This window comes from Alnus glutinosa, chromosome 1 (assembly GCF_958979055.1).
Source record: "Alnus glutinosa chromosome 1, dhAlnGlut1.1, whole genome shotgun sequence".
Taxonomy (NCBI): Eukaryota; Viridiplantae; Streptophyta; class Magnoliopsida; order Fagales; family Betulaceae; genus Alnus; species Alnus glutinosa.
The window spans coordinates 48,960,043-48,979,405 of record NC_084886.1 but is presented as its reverse complement, the minus strand read 5'-3'; the positions used below and the strand labels follow the sequence as shown (position 1 = coordinate 48,979,405).

The following is a 19,363-nucleotide window of genomic DNA, read 5'->3' as shown; positions in this document are numbered from 1 at the left end:
AACTGAATTTAGAAGAAAACTTTGGCCTTGAAATATATTTTATTTTACCATTTCAACCATAAACACAATTGATTGTACTTACAATTTTTGGTGAAAAAATTCTCATTTTTAAAAATTATATACAACTTTAATCAAGTATGTGATTAATGCTTTAAAAATACATGTCAGTTTAATAGACTTAATTAAAATAATTTATTCTAACTTAATTTGAAAGAAAACTTTATATTCATTTGTTAATCCTTTTGAGAAGGTGTTTTTTGGCATCGTCTAATAAACAATTTCACTTCCCCTTTTTTTTTTTTTTATCTTTTTATCTTTCTTATTTTTCAAAAAAAAAAAAAGTCAACTTTAAAATATTTTAATCTTTTTTTTACTTTTTTTTTAATTATATTAATAATTTTTTATTACTTTAAAAAAAAAACTACAAAACATTTTCTTTTTTTCATTTTCCCATAAAAAAATTAAAAAATCTTTCTACTTTAAATCATATTAATCATATTTTATTATTATTTTTTTTAAAAAAAATTACTCCTAAAAAATATTTACCAAACCGAGCCATATGTTTTCATGCTGGACTGCAATTGCATTTACGTCAGCAAAGAGCATGAAGAAATAATTTCGGTTTAAAATTAAATTTACCGGGGCATGAATTGTTACTAATATAATAGCTTCTAGGGACCCAATATAAGCTTCAAATATGCAAAATTATTATAAACTCGTGAACTGCAACAACTTGAAGCTTGAAAATTGTTAAATTACCATTTATTAAGCTGATACAAAGAAAAAAAAAATAATCATTTTAATTAATGCTTTTTAACACATTTTCTTTACATATGAGATCAAATTTCACTTGATAAATGGCTCACATAAAATATTTAAGTAAAATGAGAAGAAAATAACGGAAACAATTTTCTAAATTTAAAATTTTTATTCTGATATCATATTAAATAATTATTTATTTTTAAAAATTAAGTTGATAAAAAAATATAAATTTAATCATATATATTAATTAATATTTTGATAAAAAAAAAAAAAATCTAAAGGGAGTGCAAGGAGCCAAGGACCAGTGGACACGTTATTGAGTCACCAACAAGACTTTACCACTAATTTTGTGATTGAAGAAGCTAAGTAATCAAAGGGCAATCCTTAATTGACTGCAAACAAATAGACAAGACAACTGACAATGATGAAATCGGTTGGTAATCTTCCTTTTAAGGCATTGATCAAATTTCTAATGGTCTTGCTTACCGGTTGATGACCAATTATATCGCGACTAATTATCCAACAAATCGGGTTGGAAAAAAAATTTGTAACTTAGTTCGTCAGAATGACGTATGTCCTTTAAATATGTGAGAATTAAAAATATGTATGAGAATCGTATAGTCTAATACCTATCTGGAAAAAAAGAAGTAAAGTAACACTTTTTCTCTCTCAGCCGGCCCTAAAGAAAAAATTTTTAGAAAATAGATTTGAGCTCCCTCCTCCTCTTTGTTTCCCTTTTTACTCCTCGCTATTACCCTCTCCTATCATTTTGGTTTTTTCTCTTGTTTGTAAGTGTTATTCGACCAGATTAGCAATTTTGATATCTCCGCTATGAATCCATCAATCTACCTCCGTGTTGTATAGTTCATCTCCTTTATGGTCGCTACTGTTATTTGCTGGTTGTGTTTTTGCTTTGAATATGAGTTTTCTTCTCCATAGATCTGTCATCATGGACGATCTATAGGATGAAGGTTAGTCAGGTATAAGAGCGTTATTTCTCATGGCCTAGATAGTTCGGTGTGAGAGGTTATCTCTCACGGCCGGTTTAAATAATTTTTTCCTAAAATATTTGGCTACTCTTGTCTTAGATCTAGTCTACTCGGAGCAGATCTGTTCTTTAACTATTTTTGTACATTTGTTAGCAGAAGATGAAAGTCATAGACATCACTTTATTGTAAGAATTTTGTTTGTATCTATGACTTTGTAACCTCATAGCATGTGGCTATGATTTTGTAGAGCTTTATACTTTGTGATGTAAGACTTTTATGCTCATGATCTTTGATCAATAAAATACTCAGATATTTCATTAATTTTTTTTTTTTTTTTTTTAAAAAAAAACTTTATAGGACATAAATGTGAAAACCGTTTTTATATTTTAAAGAATGGCTTGTATTTTAGGTTGCTTGTAAATGTTTTTAACACAAAACAAAGTGTTAAGAGACATGGCCAAATCATAACAAAGTTTGATTGCTCTAAATTTTCTTCCAACCAGTAGTCGCTATCTTTGCCTCGATGGTGTTGCACTGTTGCTCCTTGGTATATATGCTATCTTTATTGGCTAATTTCGTTACCAAACAACCACTCATAACAATGGGTGCCCAATCAACTTGTCCTTTTTCCCTCAGTAAAGTTGAAAACGTAGAATTTCTATAGTCTTGACGTATCTTATTTTCAACTAATTAACCTCTACTTGAAATTACTTAATTATCTTTCAATCTTTAGGTCCAATTTCTGATTAAAACGTCAGGCTGAGCTCATCCTTGAAAACGGACTCGATTGATATTGCACTTAAGCCGTGTTTCCACATGAAACACTTACCGTAACGATTTCGATCTTAAAAAAAAAGTATAGAAAAAATGATGGAGAATGATTTAAAAGTTGAAAATGAACTACTTTGAGCACTGTTATAAGTGTCTTTTTCATTTTTATTTTACTTCTCTGAGATCCAAATAGAGCCTTGATGAAATTTGCATTCCCTATGGACAACTGGAATTGAAAAGGAAAATGATCACTATAGGCTATAGCTTTCACCAAACTTTAGGGTATCTCATTCCCCTCTTTCTTGCAATAATTGTCATAGATGCCTACTTTATTACTATTAGAAGGGAAACCCAATCGAAGGTTAGCTTGTATCCATCAATGCATACAGGATAGTAGATAAGGATTAGATGGCACACATATAATTGAGGACAGAACATATAATTAATTGACTAGCACCCTCTATTTTTAATTTATATCCAAAACTTCACAATTTTCTATAAATTTAAACTTTTGAAGTAACTAGAAATTTAATATGGTATCAAAATCTACTGTTCTTCGGCATTGACCAAGTGTCCAAAAATCACCGCCGTGAAGTTTTTTTCTCAAATTTTTGGGTACTTTTAGGTCTTGTCTTGGTACAAAAACAGTACATACACCTTCTAGAAGTCCCAATTACAATTCTCTTCCAACACCATATATGCCCTCACACACTTAAATTAAAGATCTGTCTTTGCAGACCGTACTCAAAAAAATAGAAGTTGGTAAGTTGTTACGTGTGAACAAATTATAAATCAAACATTATTCCACCTTTATTGGTTTCTCAAGCGCCAAAGTGTTGAGAAAGTTGTTAAAGCTTGCCGAAAGAAGAGGAAAAAAAGAACAAAGAAAAAGAGAAGAAAAGCTTTTATAAATCAGATTTCATTTATACATGCAGCAATCAAATTGTACTTAATTACCAAACCTTCATATTACAATTCGCCTAGTGGTTAACTTTTATTCAACTTTTCACTTTCTAAAAGCATCATTTTTATGAATCTTCTGCCACAAGCTTATTTTGAAATGCATGTAAAATGTGCTGAACGTGTGACCTTTTTCCAGTTTGGTTCATGGAGGAACCTTATTTTGAATAACAAAGTAAAGCTTCTTCAAATCCAGTTACATTTCAAAATTGCCTTTATTTTATATTTTTTTGAAAAGATGATTTAATTGATAGAGTTTGTTGGGAGTTGGGACTGCAAATGGTAGAATTAGAAGGGGGGTGCTCTTCGAGTGGTGCAAGCATTACAGAGAGTAGGCATGAATTAGAGTACGTATGGAACTATTATTGATGATGCTCGTGATGCATTATGATGCCTTCAGAAATGGCAGGTCACGCATGTAAAGTGTGGTAGTAATGAAGCAGCCTGTCGACTTGCGAATGAAGCTCTTTTATTAGATGAGGAATATGTCATTCTCGAGGAAACTATCGTATATTTTAAATTTTGCATCTCTTGAGCACTATACTTAATTTGAGTTATTTATACGATGTGCTTATTTTTATTTTTTTTATTTTTTTAAAAAAAGAGGTTCATTGTAGGCTTGTAGCGATTAAATCCAAAAACGAATAAAAAAAAAGTGATTAAATTAAGTTAACTAACTTTAGAATGAATCTATCAAAATAAAGCATCACATCACTTTATCCACTTACAAAATATATATATATATATATATATATATATATATATATATATATATCAACTTGTAGTTAGTGTATAGAGTAATGTTTCTTACACAACTCTCACACAACTTTTGCACAACTCTAACTACTTTTTGTTATGATCAACCATTGGATTTGTTTTCCAACATGTGGGTCCTAGATATTCAATGGCTGATTTTAAAAGAAAGTTGTTAGAGTTGTGTAAAAGTTGTACAAAAATTGTGTAAGAAACATTACTCTAGTGTATATAGGCTAAAACAAATTATCAATTTTTTGAATTATTAGTTTATTTGTAAGGATTAAAAAAAAAAAAAAAAAAAAAAACTATCATTAAAAAGGCTTCGTGGTATTTCTTATCGATCTCTTCCCAGTTTCCCTCTCTATTATTCTCTCTCTCTAGGAAACGCACGCAAGAGCTGATCTTCAATTGAAAGATCTCTTTCAAACCCTGATATTGAATTACCCTTAGTTGCCAATTAGATTACGTACAAGTCTAAAATAGAATAATAAAAGTGAAAGCAAGAAAGATAAGAGAATATAAAGAATTATTGATAGTTTGGTGTTAGACACCTACTATTAATTTGCTCTAAAAGCTATATTATGCTCATTGATTTTTTTTTTTATTTGAAAATCCCTTCTAATATATTAAAAGAGACCAACCGGTCAAATGTGCAGAGTTACAATGAATTCCTAATACACCAAGTCAGAGGCACTGTGGTAAAAGTTTCCTTCACCCATGCAAAATAAACTAAAACCATTACAAAATACAGCTACTCAAAAAACCTAGACAAACAGAAAGATACCTCTACGTTAACATAAACCTCTACTTGATATAGGAGAGGGCTTTTGCAGACCAAGTTTTTATCTTAAACAAACAACACAGCAGCTGCATTAACCAACAACCAGATACAAACAAAGAAAAAGAAAAAAACTACAAATGCACAAGCCGAACCATTACTCCCACTTCTCCTTTGCTCGACGGTTGGATGCACGTTTTGAGACACATCAGAAGACACTCCAATCATTCTCAAAATTGCACCCGAATCACCATAAGTCGTAACTACTCCAGAGAAAAACAGTGCATCGTCCCTATTGCGAGAAAATCGGAGAAACCGAAACCACCAATCCCCTTTCGCCATAAATAGCCATTCCAGCGGAAAACCCTAGGCCATCATTGCTGCAAACAACCACGAAAAGCATCTGAGCAAATTCGTTTCCAGCATGGCCATCCAAACCAGCAGCGGCTGATCACGAAATCCTAGCAGAAATCAGACACCGTGCGCCACGAATCAAGAGAAAAAACATCTGCCAATACATCCTACCAAGCGAAAAAAGCACGTCTCCATCCCGGACTAGGACGAGACAAAACACAACCCTTCACATCTTCAGCTGCTAACGACCCCCAAAAAGAGCAAGAAACTTATTTATAAACAAAAACCTACCACAACTTACTGGGGAGGAAGGAAGCGGAAGGCTCCCTTCCTCTATTATCACGCTCAAAAGAGGTCTTTGCCCATAGAGGAAAAAATCGCCAGAGATAATACAAGTCACACACACTTACCGCCACTTATTGACTTGTTTATTTACAATACAAATGTCATAATTTATAGGGTTCAGAGAAAATGCAAAATACGATAATTAAACCTTTATACAGAAAGTATAATATATTTTCTATGTATACTAACAGAAAAAAAACAGGTCAGCAACTGCCAATAATCAAAGCCATAGATTTAAGGCCCCACCGCGCGCCCATCTCCCGATCTCCGCCACTGTATATTCGTGAATGAAGGCCGGTTAGCACCATTTATATTGTGTATTGCAATTTGCAAGAGTCAATAGAAACTGGGTCAATGGGCATTGGGCAACGAGGAATAGGTCACGTGGCGTCCGGGTTATCACCCCGACGAACCCCTCATCCTATCATCAACATATACGTCCCCCTTCTAACACCAACCAAACAAATTATCAATCCACACAGCATTCTGTGTTCTTATTAGAAAATTGTTACATAACAAGTATTTTGGACTCTCGGCCTAAAAATTTCTTTTAATTTAAATTCCAAAATCACTTGATTTCAATTTTTTTTAAAAAAAGTTAAATCACTATTTATTTATTTTTTTTTAAAAATTAATTAAAAATAAAATAAATTTAATAATTTAATTAATATTTTAACACTTTTTACATACAAACGCAGAAAAATTTTAATTAAAAATTGAAATAATTTAAAGTTTTAAGAGATGACAGCAATTGTAATTTTATGTTAACTTATTATTTATTTTAAAATTTAAATTTGATATAAAATAAAAAAATATAATTGTTTAATTAATACTTTAATATTTTGTAAAAGAAAATCCCTATACGTGACTCTGACCTTTGAATTGTTTTCTTTTTAAAAAAAAACTTGAAATCAGATTTTCCTTCTAAAGAAAGGTGCTGATTGTGAAATGTGAGGCGCACACACAAGTTACTACTGCCCAACACGCCACAGGCGCAAGATAGCTAACCCGGACCCGCTGTTCCACGTGTCGCGTGGCCATCGAGCTTTACAGCTCACACACGGAAATCGTACAGAATCCACACACGTGCCAGAGAACTAACCGTACTGAGGGTTTGCACGTGCGAAGTGGCACGCTCGCAATTCGCTCATATCATCCGCAGTTTTTTTGTTTAAAAAAAATTTATTGTATTTTTTTTCTCTCAGTTTTATGGTTTTTGTTTAAAAAATCCCAAAGGAAGCCTATAAAATCGGTATAGCCTCAAAAAAAGCAGATTTACGAATATTTTACACATTTTCCCTAGAAAATATAGAGAGAGAAACGGCGAGAAAGTTTAGTGAGAGTCAGAGAGAGAAAATGAAAGATGAAATATAAAATTGAAAATTTAGTCTAGAGAGAGAAACAAGAAAAGTAGGGAGAGAGAGAGAAGTTTTCCCTCATTCTAGAACCGTAGAACGAGAAAAATTTGAGAGATAGAGAGAAAGAGAGAGGAGCAATTTAGCTCACATGAAGATTGATTCTCAGAGACTCATTTCAAGATTTTTTCCTCAGATCATAGAGAGAGAAAGTAGGGAAAGTGTGTAAGTGAGAGAGAGAAAGAGAGAGAGAATATATATTTAATAATTTTAGATCTTTTTTTTTTTATTCTGAATTACACGTATTAAATGTTAGTATATGTATTAGATCCTTTGTGATAATATATATAGTCGGAGGCTAATCTTGTTGTGTTGTCTGAAATCTGTAATTTGGGCACAACTTGCCGGGCGATAAAGAGTGAAGTATTCTCTGCAATTAGAGAGAGAAATTGTTCAGAGAGATTACTGGAATTAGGATATCGGTGTTCGCGTTGGATTGTGCCGCCGATTGATCGTTCCGGCGGCGATGGCGGAGCGGAGAGAACGGACGGTGGAGGAGTTGTACAATGCGACCGAGTCGATTGAGAAGCCGGAGGCATGTAATACTCTAAATTAGGGTTTTCTTTTCGGTTGTTTATAATTGGAAATGTTTTAATTGATTTTGCTTTTAATTCTTAACTTCCATTTTTTATTGAATTTGTTGCGGGATTGATGTGATTTGAGTTTTCCTTTAGCGAATAGTGTATTAGTTGATTTAGGGTTTGTTTGGTTTTGTACTAGGAATTAGGGTTTCTGGGTCATGAGGAAGTTTTCCCCGATTTGTTGTTTTTATTGTTGGGTTATGTTACTTGACTTTGAAATTCGACGTTCTTCTCCGTTGCAGTCCGTGATTTTGTCGATAAATTGATCCGTATATGAGGTGATGGTGTTAATCACAAGTGTTAAGGTCATTTGCCTGCATTTCTGTCTTTTACCGCTGGGGCTTTGCTGTTTTTTTTTTTTTTTTTTTTTGATTAGATTACTATAGTTTTAAGGTTTTTGGAATTGGATTTTTTTTTTTTCCTGGATTTTGGTAATAGTAATTTATGTAGTTTTGGGTGTGCTTTTTAGATAACACCAGTCTTGAGAGGGAGTTATCTGATGCAAGGGCCTGTCGATGAGGCGGATCATGACATTGAGAAGAATATGGTGAGATAACCGGGTAATTTACATCTGTTGTTCTTATCTCCTCTTTACTTACCCGCCTAAAAAAGTTCTTATATTCTATTTCATATTTTTCTTCGGATAAAGTTTTTGTTTTCTTTCTATTGCAAAATGTTGAAAATAGTTATTTAGTTAATATGTGTTTACGGGACATAAGCAAATGAAACTACCTAGCTCTCTTAGTGTTTTCTGTTCCTAAGTTTACAAACTTAAAATTGTAAACAATATGCAAGTAAACCTGACTCTACAAGTATATGATTTTTTATTTTTTTGATGGAAGGCTTTCTTGTTTGACACTTTGGATTAGGTGATTATGTTGTGTTTCTTTTTTCAGTAATTTCCTTGTGCTCCTGGAGATGACTGCAACAGTTGAAGATGAGTGTGATTACATGTATCTTAGGAGGTCAACTTGTAGATATGTTATTGTTCCAGTTCCATCTAGCATTAGCTACAATGGAGAATTGATTGTTTTTGTATTATACTCTATGGTGCATAAGGAATCAGGTGAAATGGCTTTGAATTGTACGTGTTATGTTACCAAATTCTGAAAATCTTAAGATGATGTTTTTGCATGCACTTATCATCAAGTATGTAATTAACGTCATGGACTAATGTACTTGCCTACTTGGTCTATGGTGTAATCTGTTTCCCTTCATCTTGCTGTTGACAGGAAGAAGACTAATTAGATTATATACCATCCCAAATCCAGTGAAACATGGTTAAACTGTATCAAAATTACCAAGTCAAACTTGATTTATATTGAACTCTTTGACGATTTATGTATTTAGGCCTGGATAGATATTGAGAAATTAGATCAACTGCAAGTTTGTTGACAAAAGTCATCTGATTGGTGCATGAGTTTTTAGGCTTCATTGAGAGAATGTTTAAGCGCATATATAGTTTTAGTGTTTCTTTTTTATGTTCTTTACATCAGGGTGACCTTCAATTTCACCTTTTACCTTCATTTTTGTTTTATTTTCAACCCTTTTTGAATGCTGCCAATGCTGCAAGCTGATTGTTGATTATACATCGTTTTAGGACAGTATAGTCAATATGTGAAAAGTGCACTCATATACTGTGGTTTTTCCTTCATTCCCCCTATTTCTTTCATAATTAATGCTTTGGTTTTATCAGGTATCTCCTCAACCTGAAACAGAATTGGGTAAGTGTTCCATGAGTAAGAAAGTTCATATGAGAGGCGAGTCTGGGACTTGTAACCTGTGCTCTGCTCCTTGTTCATCTTGTATGCATCTGAACCGAGCTCTCATGGGGTCAAGGACTGAGGAGTTTTCTGATGAAAGCTGCCGTGTAAATGCGGTCAGTCAGTATTCTGTAAATGAGAGTGGTACTTTATCTTCTCTTAAGAGTAGAGCATCTGATAACTTACAGCATACCACCAGTGAAACAAGTAACCTCCACAGTGTTAATTCCAGTCATGATTCTTTCTCTGAAAATGCTGATAGTAAATCAACCTTAAGGTCGACTATTATATCTGATGCTTTAGATGTTGAGATGCTTACAAAGTTGGCTTCTGGAGGAACGATTGCTGAGGATCAACTTTCTTCCAAACCACAATGCGGTTTGGATCAGAGAACCTTCTCAAATAAGTATGTGGAAATTAAGGAAGAAGGCCATGATGATAACATTTCATGTGTTAGACCCAATGATGCTACTGTAGTGGTCAGTAATCATAACAGGAATATAAATAGTAGCACAGCTTCAGTTAGTAGTTTAGCTCTAGAGGGATCATGGAAGGTGACCCAATTCAACAAGTTAGGCTCATCAGAGATTCCATCTTCTAAAGATGCAGATGCTAGCAGTAGATCACTGAATGAGCAAAGTCCATACACCGATTCTCATAATGCTAAATCTCTTTCTTACAATACAAACTTAACAGATTTAGAAGAGAATCCTTCTTCTCATATCCAGAATAAAGTTCCAGAATGCTCAATGGACCATATCAATTCATCATTAACTAAAGAGGTGGCATCTGAAATTGCTTCTGTCCGTAAGTCAGTTTCATGTAAAGCTCACATTGGTGGAAGTTCTGAGGTTTCAATGAAAAGTTATACGAAGTCAGAAGCAGAGGCTAACAAGGATAGTGGGGACCGAACAGATGAAGAGTTGAAATCTTCAGATCAAGATGAGCACAACGATAAGTCTAAGGAGTTGGTTGAGTCATCTGACATGCAGGAGCCTCCGTTGCAATCTGGTTCTGGAGATGAGAGTGATGAATCGGACATTGTGGAGGAAGATGTGAGTAATGATTATTTTTGGGCCCTGCCCCCCCTTTTTATTCCTAATTTGATTTTTAAACTAAGAAGATACATAATGCGTAACATGTAATCTATTTTTTTTTGCTTTTTTTTTTTGTTCATGTTCTTTAGACTCGTATCTGTGGGTACCCATACCCTCTTTTCCTCAATGTATCCTGCTACACTAAAGTGTTTCTCCAGATTAGTATCAGATCGGAACGTCAGATTAGCATCATGATATGTGTGGGTGTTTATTGATTATGCATTGTTTAACAAGAATATGGTTCGTTTTGGGAGAAAATGAGAACGAATTTGAAGAGATATATGGAAATTAAAAGTTGATATAAGAAATAAGCTTTACACTGCGGCTTACTGAAAGATCTATGAAAGCAGACATCTTGATCTTATGGGGTGCTTAGTTGTGATTTTTTTATCTGCCTGCGGTTCATTTTCTTACACTTTTGCTTCTTATTTTATTTGTTCTGAAATGTTCTTTTTTCCTTTGATGGAAGTCTCTCCTTCCTCTTTGATATAACTAGGGTAATATGGCTGCGAATCCGTGCTCTATAGCTGAGCATTCATTGAATATATATAGGAGAAGTACAAGAGTGCAGAATAATCAAAGACTCCTATACAGACTTGATCTAGGACTCTTTAGCTCTCATCTATTTAGCATACAATTGAACTTAGGACTCTAGCTTAGGACTAGGACTTCAGATGAGAGTGGTCTTCTTATCAACAGCCTTCGGATGAAATTATGCCGCACAAGACTCATACTTGGAATTGGAGTCTTGTGTTGGAGTTGCATTAATACTCTTTGATATCTGCTCTTACAATCAAAATCTTTGTCTTATTTAGAAAATTAACATTTTTTCTTATTTCTTTTGTTGGAAACAGGTAAAAGTATGTGATATTTGTGGGGATGCAGGTCGTGAGGAAAAACTTGCTATATGTAGTAGGTGCAGTGATGGTGCAGAGCACACGTAAGCATAAACAACCTTCCATCTGTATTAGTTGCTTGGCAGGTTTTGTTGGTTCTCTATTCTGTATTGATCTGTAAGCTCTTGTTCAAGATGATTCTTAACACTTTATTGCTACCAATCAGCTATTGCATGCGAGAAATGCTCCAGAAAGTTCCTGAAGGTGACTGGCTGTGCGAAGAATGCAAGTTCGCTGAGGAATCTGAAAACCAGAAGCAAGGTATAGTTTAAAATACCCTGTCTAAATTAAAATACAAAGAATTAGTGCTCTGGACACAGGCACTGTAAAGTGTACTCTAGTCTCACTGTGAAATTGAATTTGAAGGTTCAGAAGTTGAGGGAAAAAGAACAAACAAAATTAGTTCAAGTACACATGTTTCTGCCAAGAGGCATGCAGAAAATGTAGAAGTGGCTTCAGCAAAAAGGCAGGAGCTTGAAACAGGTACTGAATCACCAAAGCCGTTGAGTCCCAGTAGAATAGTTACTGGATCACCAAGGCCATCAAGTCCCAGCAGAATAGTTGCACTTTCTCGGGATTCTTCATTCAAGAGCTTAGATAAGGGGAAAGTTAAGTCAGCTCAACATAATGATATTTTGGAAACTGCACGCTTTCCTACCATAGGTCCACGGCTTCAAACACCCAAGGGTAAGCAAATAGCTTTTGCTGGCTGTACATTTTATTCTCTCTCTCTCTCTCTCTCTCTCTCTCTCTCTCATTACTTTTACGAAGCTATGGGTTACTCATTCTAATGTCCTTCTCGACTTATGTTTTGATGTTTAACTATATTAAGCACCGATTGATTGTTTCTCCGTATGCAGGTACTTTGTTAAAATCTAATTCATTCAGCACCGTAAATTCCAAATCAAAAGTTAAACTTGTAGATGAAGTTGTTCCTCAAAAGCAGAAGGGCGCTAGAGAATATACTTCCATTGATACAAAGGAGGGGGCTGCTAGAATCATGAGCAAATCTATGTCATTTAAATATGCAAACTCAGGACGTAGCAATGCTACTGAATCAAAAGTTAGAATGCTTTCACCTAAATTCAACCATGTTCAAGATCCGAAAGGACTGAAACAAACAAAAGAACGTGGTACATTTGAAAGAAAAAATTTATCTAAATTGGATCGCCCTCTGGTCAGTTCAACAACAGCTAATGCCACCGTTTCGACGCCTAAGGTTGACCAAAAGCTTGCATCGCGTGGTGAAACCAGTTTGCCTTCATTTGTAAGCAACAACCGAGAGTCGAAGGTTGTCCAGTCTGATGGAAAATCAAGTTTATCAAAAGTAACCAGCAGTCTAGGTCGTAAAGGTGTAGAAGTTCCAGTTACTTCAGGTGTGATCTTGCTTTCTTTTTGAAGGGAATATGTTAATTCTATATTTGTATATTTTATGCTCACTGTTTTTTTTTTTTTGGGTTAATTTACTTTCTTGCAGGATCAACTGAAGCTAAGATATCATCTTTGTGTTTGCCTAATGCTGTTGGAGCTTCATCTACTAGTGGAATGTTCAGTTCTGCTGAACAAAAGTTGAACAAGATTAGCCCCAAGGATGAACCCCCGTCAAGTTATTCTTTGAATGCTGAGAGACCATCCAATACTGTTGATGGAACTGTGCAAGATGGGTTGCCTATGACAAATCATTATGAGAAAACTAGGGAGAGTTCCAGTATTCGCCCAAGGCCTACTGCTACAAGTGCTTCAAAAACTGTTTTCTGTCAAAAATGTAAAGACATTGGGCATGCTACAGAGTTCTGCACAAATGGTACTCCACAAGCTCCTGGTATTGATGTATCTGTTGCAAGAAGTTCTAGAGAGGAAATGCATGAAGGCAATAAGTTGAAAGCTGCAATTAATGCGGCTTTGCTTAGAAGACCTGAAATTTACAGGAAGAAAAGAGTGCTTGATCAACCTGATGAGTCGTCCTTGTCAAGCACAGACTTGAATTATGAAATATCTCCTCAGGATCAATTGTTGGCTTCGAACAAGTCTAAGAATATTATGTCCACTGAAGGAAGTTGTGAAAGGCAAGCCATTGGGAGTTCTGCCTTGGACTCTTACAAACATACTACTGTCAATAATTCGAAGCAGTTTAGTTTGCAGCCCACTGATGTTTTTTCTTCCAAAGTGGGTGACTCAGATTCCACTGTGGTTTCTGTTGGCAAGCCTACAATAAGAGAATTTCCTAGTCAAGCTTCAACAACAACATCTGTTCTTCTGAAGACATCAGCCATTCCCGAATATGATTTTATCTGGCAGTAAGATTGATTTACATTCTGTAAATTATGTATTTGTTTGTCGCGGGAGAACATTTCTCATGTTTGTTTATTTTCCATTTACTCTTTTGATCATCATATATTGCATCTTGAAAACAGTCTTCTAGATAAGCTTTTGTGATTCATATGCAGTGGGGTTTTTGAGGTGAATAAAGGTGGAAATCTTCCAGACTTGTGTGCTGGAATTCAAGCTCATCTATCAACTTGCGCATCACCTAAAGTTCTGGAAGTGGTGAACAAGTTTCCCCCCAAAGTTCCCCTGCATGAAGTACCTCGCTTGAGCACATGGCCATCCCAGTTTTATGGAAGTGGTGCTAAAGAAGATAACATTGCTCTATACTTTTTTGCCAAAGATCTTGAGAGGCAAGTATATTCATATGTACTTTTCATATAATTGAAAGTGGTTTTTCTTGATACATGTCTCTTTGTTTCTTGTTTTGATATTATGTATTTTTATTCTGCTTGTGATACAGTTATGAGAGAAACTACAAGAGCCTTTTGGACAGTATGATCAAGAAGGATTTAGCCCTCAAAGGAAACCTTGATGGTGTTGAACTTTTGATATTCCCATCCAACCAACTTCCTGAGAAGTCACAGCGTAAGGATTAATTCGAAATTTTATCATAGGGTCACAGTGCCTTATCTTGTAACAAAATCTTTGATAGGCTTCTGTGGTTTACTACTTGAGGTTTACATGAATACTGGAATTAGGATGCTGATATTGCTAGGCCTGCACCATGAAGCATTGTAAAATACGGAATACTGGATATGACACAGTATGGATTTGTGAATTGCAACTCCTGAACAATAGGAATCATATATGGTGGTGACATGTCAATAGATATCGTCCACACCTATGCCTCATTGATACGGGCGCAGGTTATGATATGGATGTCTGTTTAGCGACTCCTGAAAGTTACATATCAATAAGTGATATAAGGGGATGTGCCTGGAGCCATTATTTTTTAAGAGATACTGGTTTTTAAGTTTTAAATGCTTTACAAAGAGGGTGAACCTTTTCTCATAAACCTTGAGCTTCATGGGCTGACATGCAAGGGGAAGGTAGTAGGAGAAAATTAGAATGTGAAAGTAAAGTTTGCATTTAGAAATAAATGAATAAACCCTGATCTAGGGCATAATTTTAGAAGAAGACTACACTACTGAAAATTAAAGTACATTGCATAGAAAAAGTTTAAGATAAGGAAGTTGAAGAAAGGGAAGAGCAAGAGAAGAGGAATCTAGACAAAATGCATTCAGTGTTTGAAAGCACTAGAAAGTTTATGAAATTCCCTCATTGTATAGGATTAATAAGTTGATAGAGATTTACTTATCAAAAAAAATAAAAAATTAAGTTGATAGATATTGTCTGTTGGGCACTCCTGATTCCACTAGCACTAGGACTAGGACTTAAATTTAAAACCAGAAGATTTAGAATGTCGGACTAGTAAGACTAAGATGAAGGCCACACATTAAAAGGCCAATAAGAAAAATAAGTCCATATAATTGGGCAATAAAACCTATCTGTCTAAGCTTGCTTTTTCTTGAGCCTCTTGAATTTTGTATGTATCATTCTTATCATTTTTGCTTGCAACTTTATTTTTGTTTGATACTTATGGAAGATAGTGTATGTATGTGTAATCTACTTTAACAAAAGGAGGTTGTGCAATTGTTTCCTAACAATGGTTGTATGGGCACTAAATGAGGTGTGCTCTGCACTCAATGGGCCTTTCTTTAATTTTATATGTACAATTTGTACAATAGCCAAATATCAAGGCTACAAAACTTAAAAATCCTTATTTGACTACTTGGTGTTTGCTACGTTGTCCTTGTTTGCTTTTGATGTCCATGTAAGGGGTAGGCCATCGCACACAGCTTACCCTTTTTTGTTAATTAACACTGATGCTTTCAACTCAACCATATTTCTTTTGATTGCTGCCACCATTGGTCTTGGTTGCTCACGATCTTAACCAGTTTGTATTAGGCTGAGAGTCTTGTATCCCGGATTTGGGCTTTGATATTTTAATGCTCAATTTTTTTTTTTTTAGGTTTTCCTTCCCTCTCTTCATCTAACTGATAATCATAGGTTATAGACTGCTTAATGGATGTTTGAAGGCCTTAAACACCGAAAAGTTTTATGTTTTTTTTTTTAATAAGTAATCAAAATATCATTAAAAGCGTAAGACATTGAAAAGTTTATGGTTGTAAATTGTTTGTATCATTGAGGTTTATTTATGAATGTGTGAATGAAAATGCACGCTAGGAAGGAAGATTTACCGTTGACAGTGTCATTTTAAACTTCTATGACATGTGATTCACTTTTTTTCAAACAATCATCCTGTAAATCTTTTGTTCTTTAATGTGTTTGTATTGAATTTCAATCAACGTAAATATTTGCAATACTTATGCTTTGAGTTTTACACCAGGCCTGGAGGCGAAATCATTTTTCTTTCTGCTATTTTCATAACTATGCTTCTCACTGTGCATTTATACATGACAGTGATTGTTTTATTTTGCCTTAGAATCACATATCTGCTGAAGTTTGTTCTGTTATTGGCAGGTTGGAATATGTTGTTCTTCCTATGGGGTGTTTTCAGGGGAAAGAGGGTGAATTGTATTGATTCGTCAAAGAAGTTGCATATTCCTAGTTTGAATGTGGTTCCTCTGGACAAAGATATTCCCCCTGCTGTTATGACTTTGTCTGAGAATCTATGTTCACCAAGGCGTATAGATGAAGAATTACCTACATGTGACAGAGCTTGCACCATGGTCCTAACATCCAATGTCCCTAATCAGATGCATGTCACAGTAAGTGGGGGTTGTGATAGCAACAAAACTTCTCTTGAACAGACGTCTTCAGGATACCAAGAAGATTTGGAGCAGCAAGATAGTAGACTTGACTCCAAGTCCATTTCAAAGATAGGAACGAGCACTGCGCAAGTGAGCCAAGCAATGAGACGCGGCAGCTCTTCCCTGGTAATGATAATTTCCTCACATTTATAAAAGGACATGAACTGCATATTCTCACAACTCCAGAAGAGATTAAACTCTCTCTCACACACACCCCCACAGAATGGCTGGAAATTTTTTCTTTGGAATCGGTTGAAATGTAAATCATGGACTGAAGAAAGCCTTTCTGCTATATAATATATGATAAGCGTTTCTAGTTTTATTTATTTATTATTATTATTGTTGAAAGTTGGGGCAGAATTTAAGCAATACCTGTCTGTTAGGGACATAATGACTGACGAAAAAACTATGTTTTGTGGACACGCCTAGTGTCATATTTTTCTCAGGAAACATACCCTGGAAGTGTTGCCGTATTTTCCCTGTGTTATCTTTAAAGCTAATAAGTCTTCATCTTTAACATAATTTCAACCTTGAGGCGTCCACCTAGTCATGTGCATGTGCTTTTGTGATGCATATTAAAGTTCTTTCTTTATGCAGGTAGAACCTAGTCTTCCGGACAGATTAGGTGCAGAGCTCAAGGCCTCTCTTCAAGCAACTGAAAAGAGCGGCTCCAATGATGGCGACAAGGCACAAATGCTTTGGGACACTTCATCTGATGGAGAAAATAAGTTGTTCTTGAAAATTCTTCCTGTTGGCAATAAAGACGTGGGTATGTTGGGGAGTGTTGGTGAGGACAAAATTCAGGATAGAATGAACGGAGTTCGAGATCAAGTTAAACTTGAGAGGGAGTTGAAGGAAGATGCTGGGTATATGGACAGTGGGGCAGCTTTGTTGGACAGAGACCTGACCAATCGCAGGATACGTCCATATTTGGATCTTTCAGAGACAGCTCCTCAAACTTCTAGTGACACGGGTCAGAAGAGGCCTTGGAATGAAATCAATAGTGTGTCAGTAGATGAAGAAAGTGCTGGTAAGAGGCTGAAGTCAGGTTTCAGTGTAATGTCCGGACATAGCAATTCTAGAGGTAGAAATTCTGGGAATGATAATTTTGCTCCTCAGGTAATTGATCCAGGTTCCGTCTCCTGTATTGAGGAGAAGAAATGTGAAGAAGCTTGTGATGAGAAAGTTATTCGGGAGGACTTGGGAAGTACTGAAAGGTACTTCTTTCCTGTGGATTCACAAAGGGGAAAGGATTTTGTATTTGGGGACAACTCTGTGCCATGGAAAAAGCACTCATCAGATTGTGAGGACAAATTACATGATGACGTTCCAAATCTCGAGCTTGCTTTAGGGGCTGAAATGAAACCACCAAATAAGGGAATGCTGCCTTTCTTTGTCGGGACAGTACGCAAGAAAAATGATCAAGTCAAGCCTCCAGACAAGGTGAAAGAGGATGATGACGACGACGGTGTCTCTGCATCCCTTTCCCTTTCTCTCTCATTCCCGTTCCCGGACAAAGAGCAGACGGTAAAGCCTGTTTCAAAGGCAGACCAACTCCTGCCCGAAAGACACAATTTGAATAACTCACTGCTTCTCTTCGGGGGCTTCCGGAACAAATAGAACTGCGACCATGTTTGCAGTATGTACATTAGCGTGTGCCCACATGGTTGTGTTGAATGTTTACTGTGGATCATATCCGCTGATCTCCAGTGGGCATCATAGGGCGGACCCATTTTCCATATGTTCATAGCCATACAGGATTTACTAATTCTTTTTTTTTTTTCTTTCATTTTAGATTTTCTGGTCTTTTTTGAGTGCATACTTACGGCTGATTGTATATAAAGAGAACGAAAGCCGGCACAATATCGAAATGTCCGTAGGACTTTTACAGACCAATGCGTTCGTCATAAGGATTTTTCCCTCCTTCTCTCTCGCTCTCTCACTCATCATTTTCAGAAGGGTTTTTTTTATTCTCGCTCTCATCATTTTTCTGTTGCTCTTAGGACAATTTTTCTCGTCTCAGTTGCTGAATTTATCACCTTGATAGTAGGTTACTGACAGGTGATATTTGTGATTCTGGGAGGCAGTCGGTTATGAAAGGTTACTAGCATCAGTACCATACTGTAGAATAATCAAATTGATATTGCTAACACTCAGTTGTTGAGTAAAAACGTAGTAGTAATGTTTAGTATCAATCTTGCTGAAGTAACCCATTTATTCTCTCTCTCTAGAGCGAAGTTATGTTTGTTATTGTGTTTTAGTGTAGGTGTTTTTTTATTTTTTTTATTTTTATTTTATAGGTTTGAGAAAGTGTTATGTGACATAAAGAGAAAGAAAATAATTTTGAGTGTTTTAAGTTTTTCATTAATGTTTTTGCTTTGAAAAAGAAAAGGAAAAACAAAATTTTTAACAAAGTTTGTTTGGAAAGTTTTTCTGAAGTCTTTTCGCTTCTCAAATGCCAAAAGCTTTTCTAAAATATTAGTTATCCAAACAGCTTTTTAGATGTGATCTCCATCACTAGCACACTTTTTCAAATAAATCTTAAATCCTTCTTAAAACATAATACTTTTCAAAAAATAATTGCTATAAAATTTCGACAGCTCTACGGTGGTTGGAAGCCCCTACAATCGCCGTCACAAATTTCAAATCGCTCTTTGATGGCTGCCATGTACTTTCAGCGGCCTCTAGTGGCAGCCATGAACTTCTAGTGTCCCATGGTGGCTGTTAAGAACTT

The 19,363-nt window shown here is 35.3% G+C and overlaps 1 protein-coding gene across 5 annotated transcripts; it reads left to right on the top strand.

The window, feature by feature from the left end:
- The first annotated feature begins 7,039 nt into the window (after window positions 1–7,039).
- On the top strand, window positions 7,040–18,552 carry LOC133855448 (ASI1-immunoprecipitated protein 2). 5 transcript variants are annotated; one of them, XM_062291424.1, is made up of 12 exons: window positions 7,040–7,665; window positions 8,181–8,258; window positions 9,408–10,529; window positions 11,426–11,511; window positions 11,634–11,728; window positions 11,840–12,154; window positions 12,328–12,843; window positions 12,945–13,764; window positions 13,915–14,145; window positions 14,256–14,380; window positions 16,340–16,755; window positions 17,227–18,552. In XM_062291424.1, exons 1-12 carry the CDS (start codon window positions 7,597–7,599, stop codon window positions 18,247–18,249), a joined length of 4,896 nt encoding a protein of 1,631 aa, XP_062147408.1. In that variant the 5' UTR covers window positions 7,040–7,596; the 3' UTR covers window positions 18,250–18,552. The 5 variants fall into 5 exon arrangements, with proteins under 5 accessions (XP_062147408.1, XP_062147407.1, XP_062147409.1 ...); XM_062291423.1 differs by having other exon boundaries at window positions 7,041–7,665; window positions 11,834–12,154; XM_062291425.1 differs by having other exon boundaries at window positions 7,041–7,669; window positions 11,834–12,154.
- The last annotated feature ends 811 nt before the right edge of the window (window positions 18,553–19,363 follow it).

What these genes read in the sequence shown, in the direction of transcription:
- LOC133855448 (XM_062291423.1), top strand. Translation starts at nt 7,597, where the DNA reads ATGGCGGAGCGGAGAGAACGGACGGTGGAGGAGTTGTACAATGCGACC. An exon ending in ATCTGAAAACCAGAAGCAAG is followed by an intron (nt 11,729 to 11,833) that starts GTATAGTTTAAA and finishes TTGAATTTGAAG; the next exon opens with GTTCAGAAGTTGAGGGAAAA. An exon ending in GAATATGATTTTATCTGGCA is followed by an intron (nt 13,765 to 13,914) that starts GTAAGATTGATT and finishes ATTCATATGCAG; the next exon opens with TGGGGTTTTTGAGGTGAATA.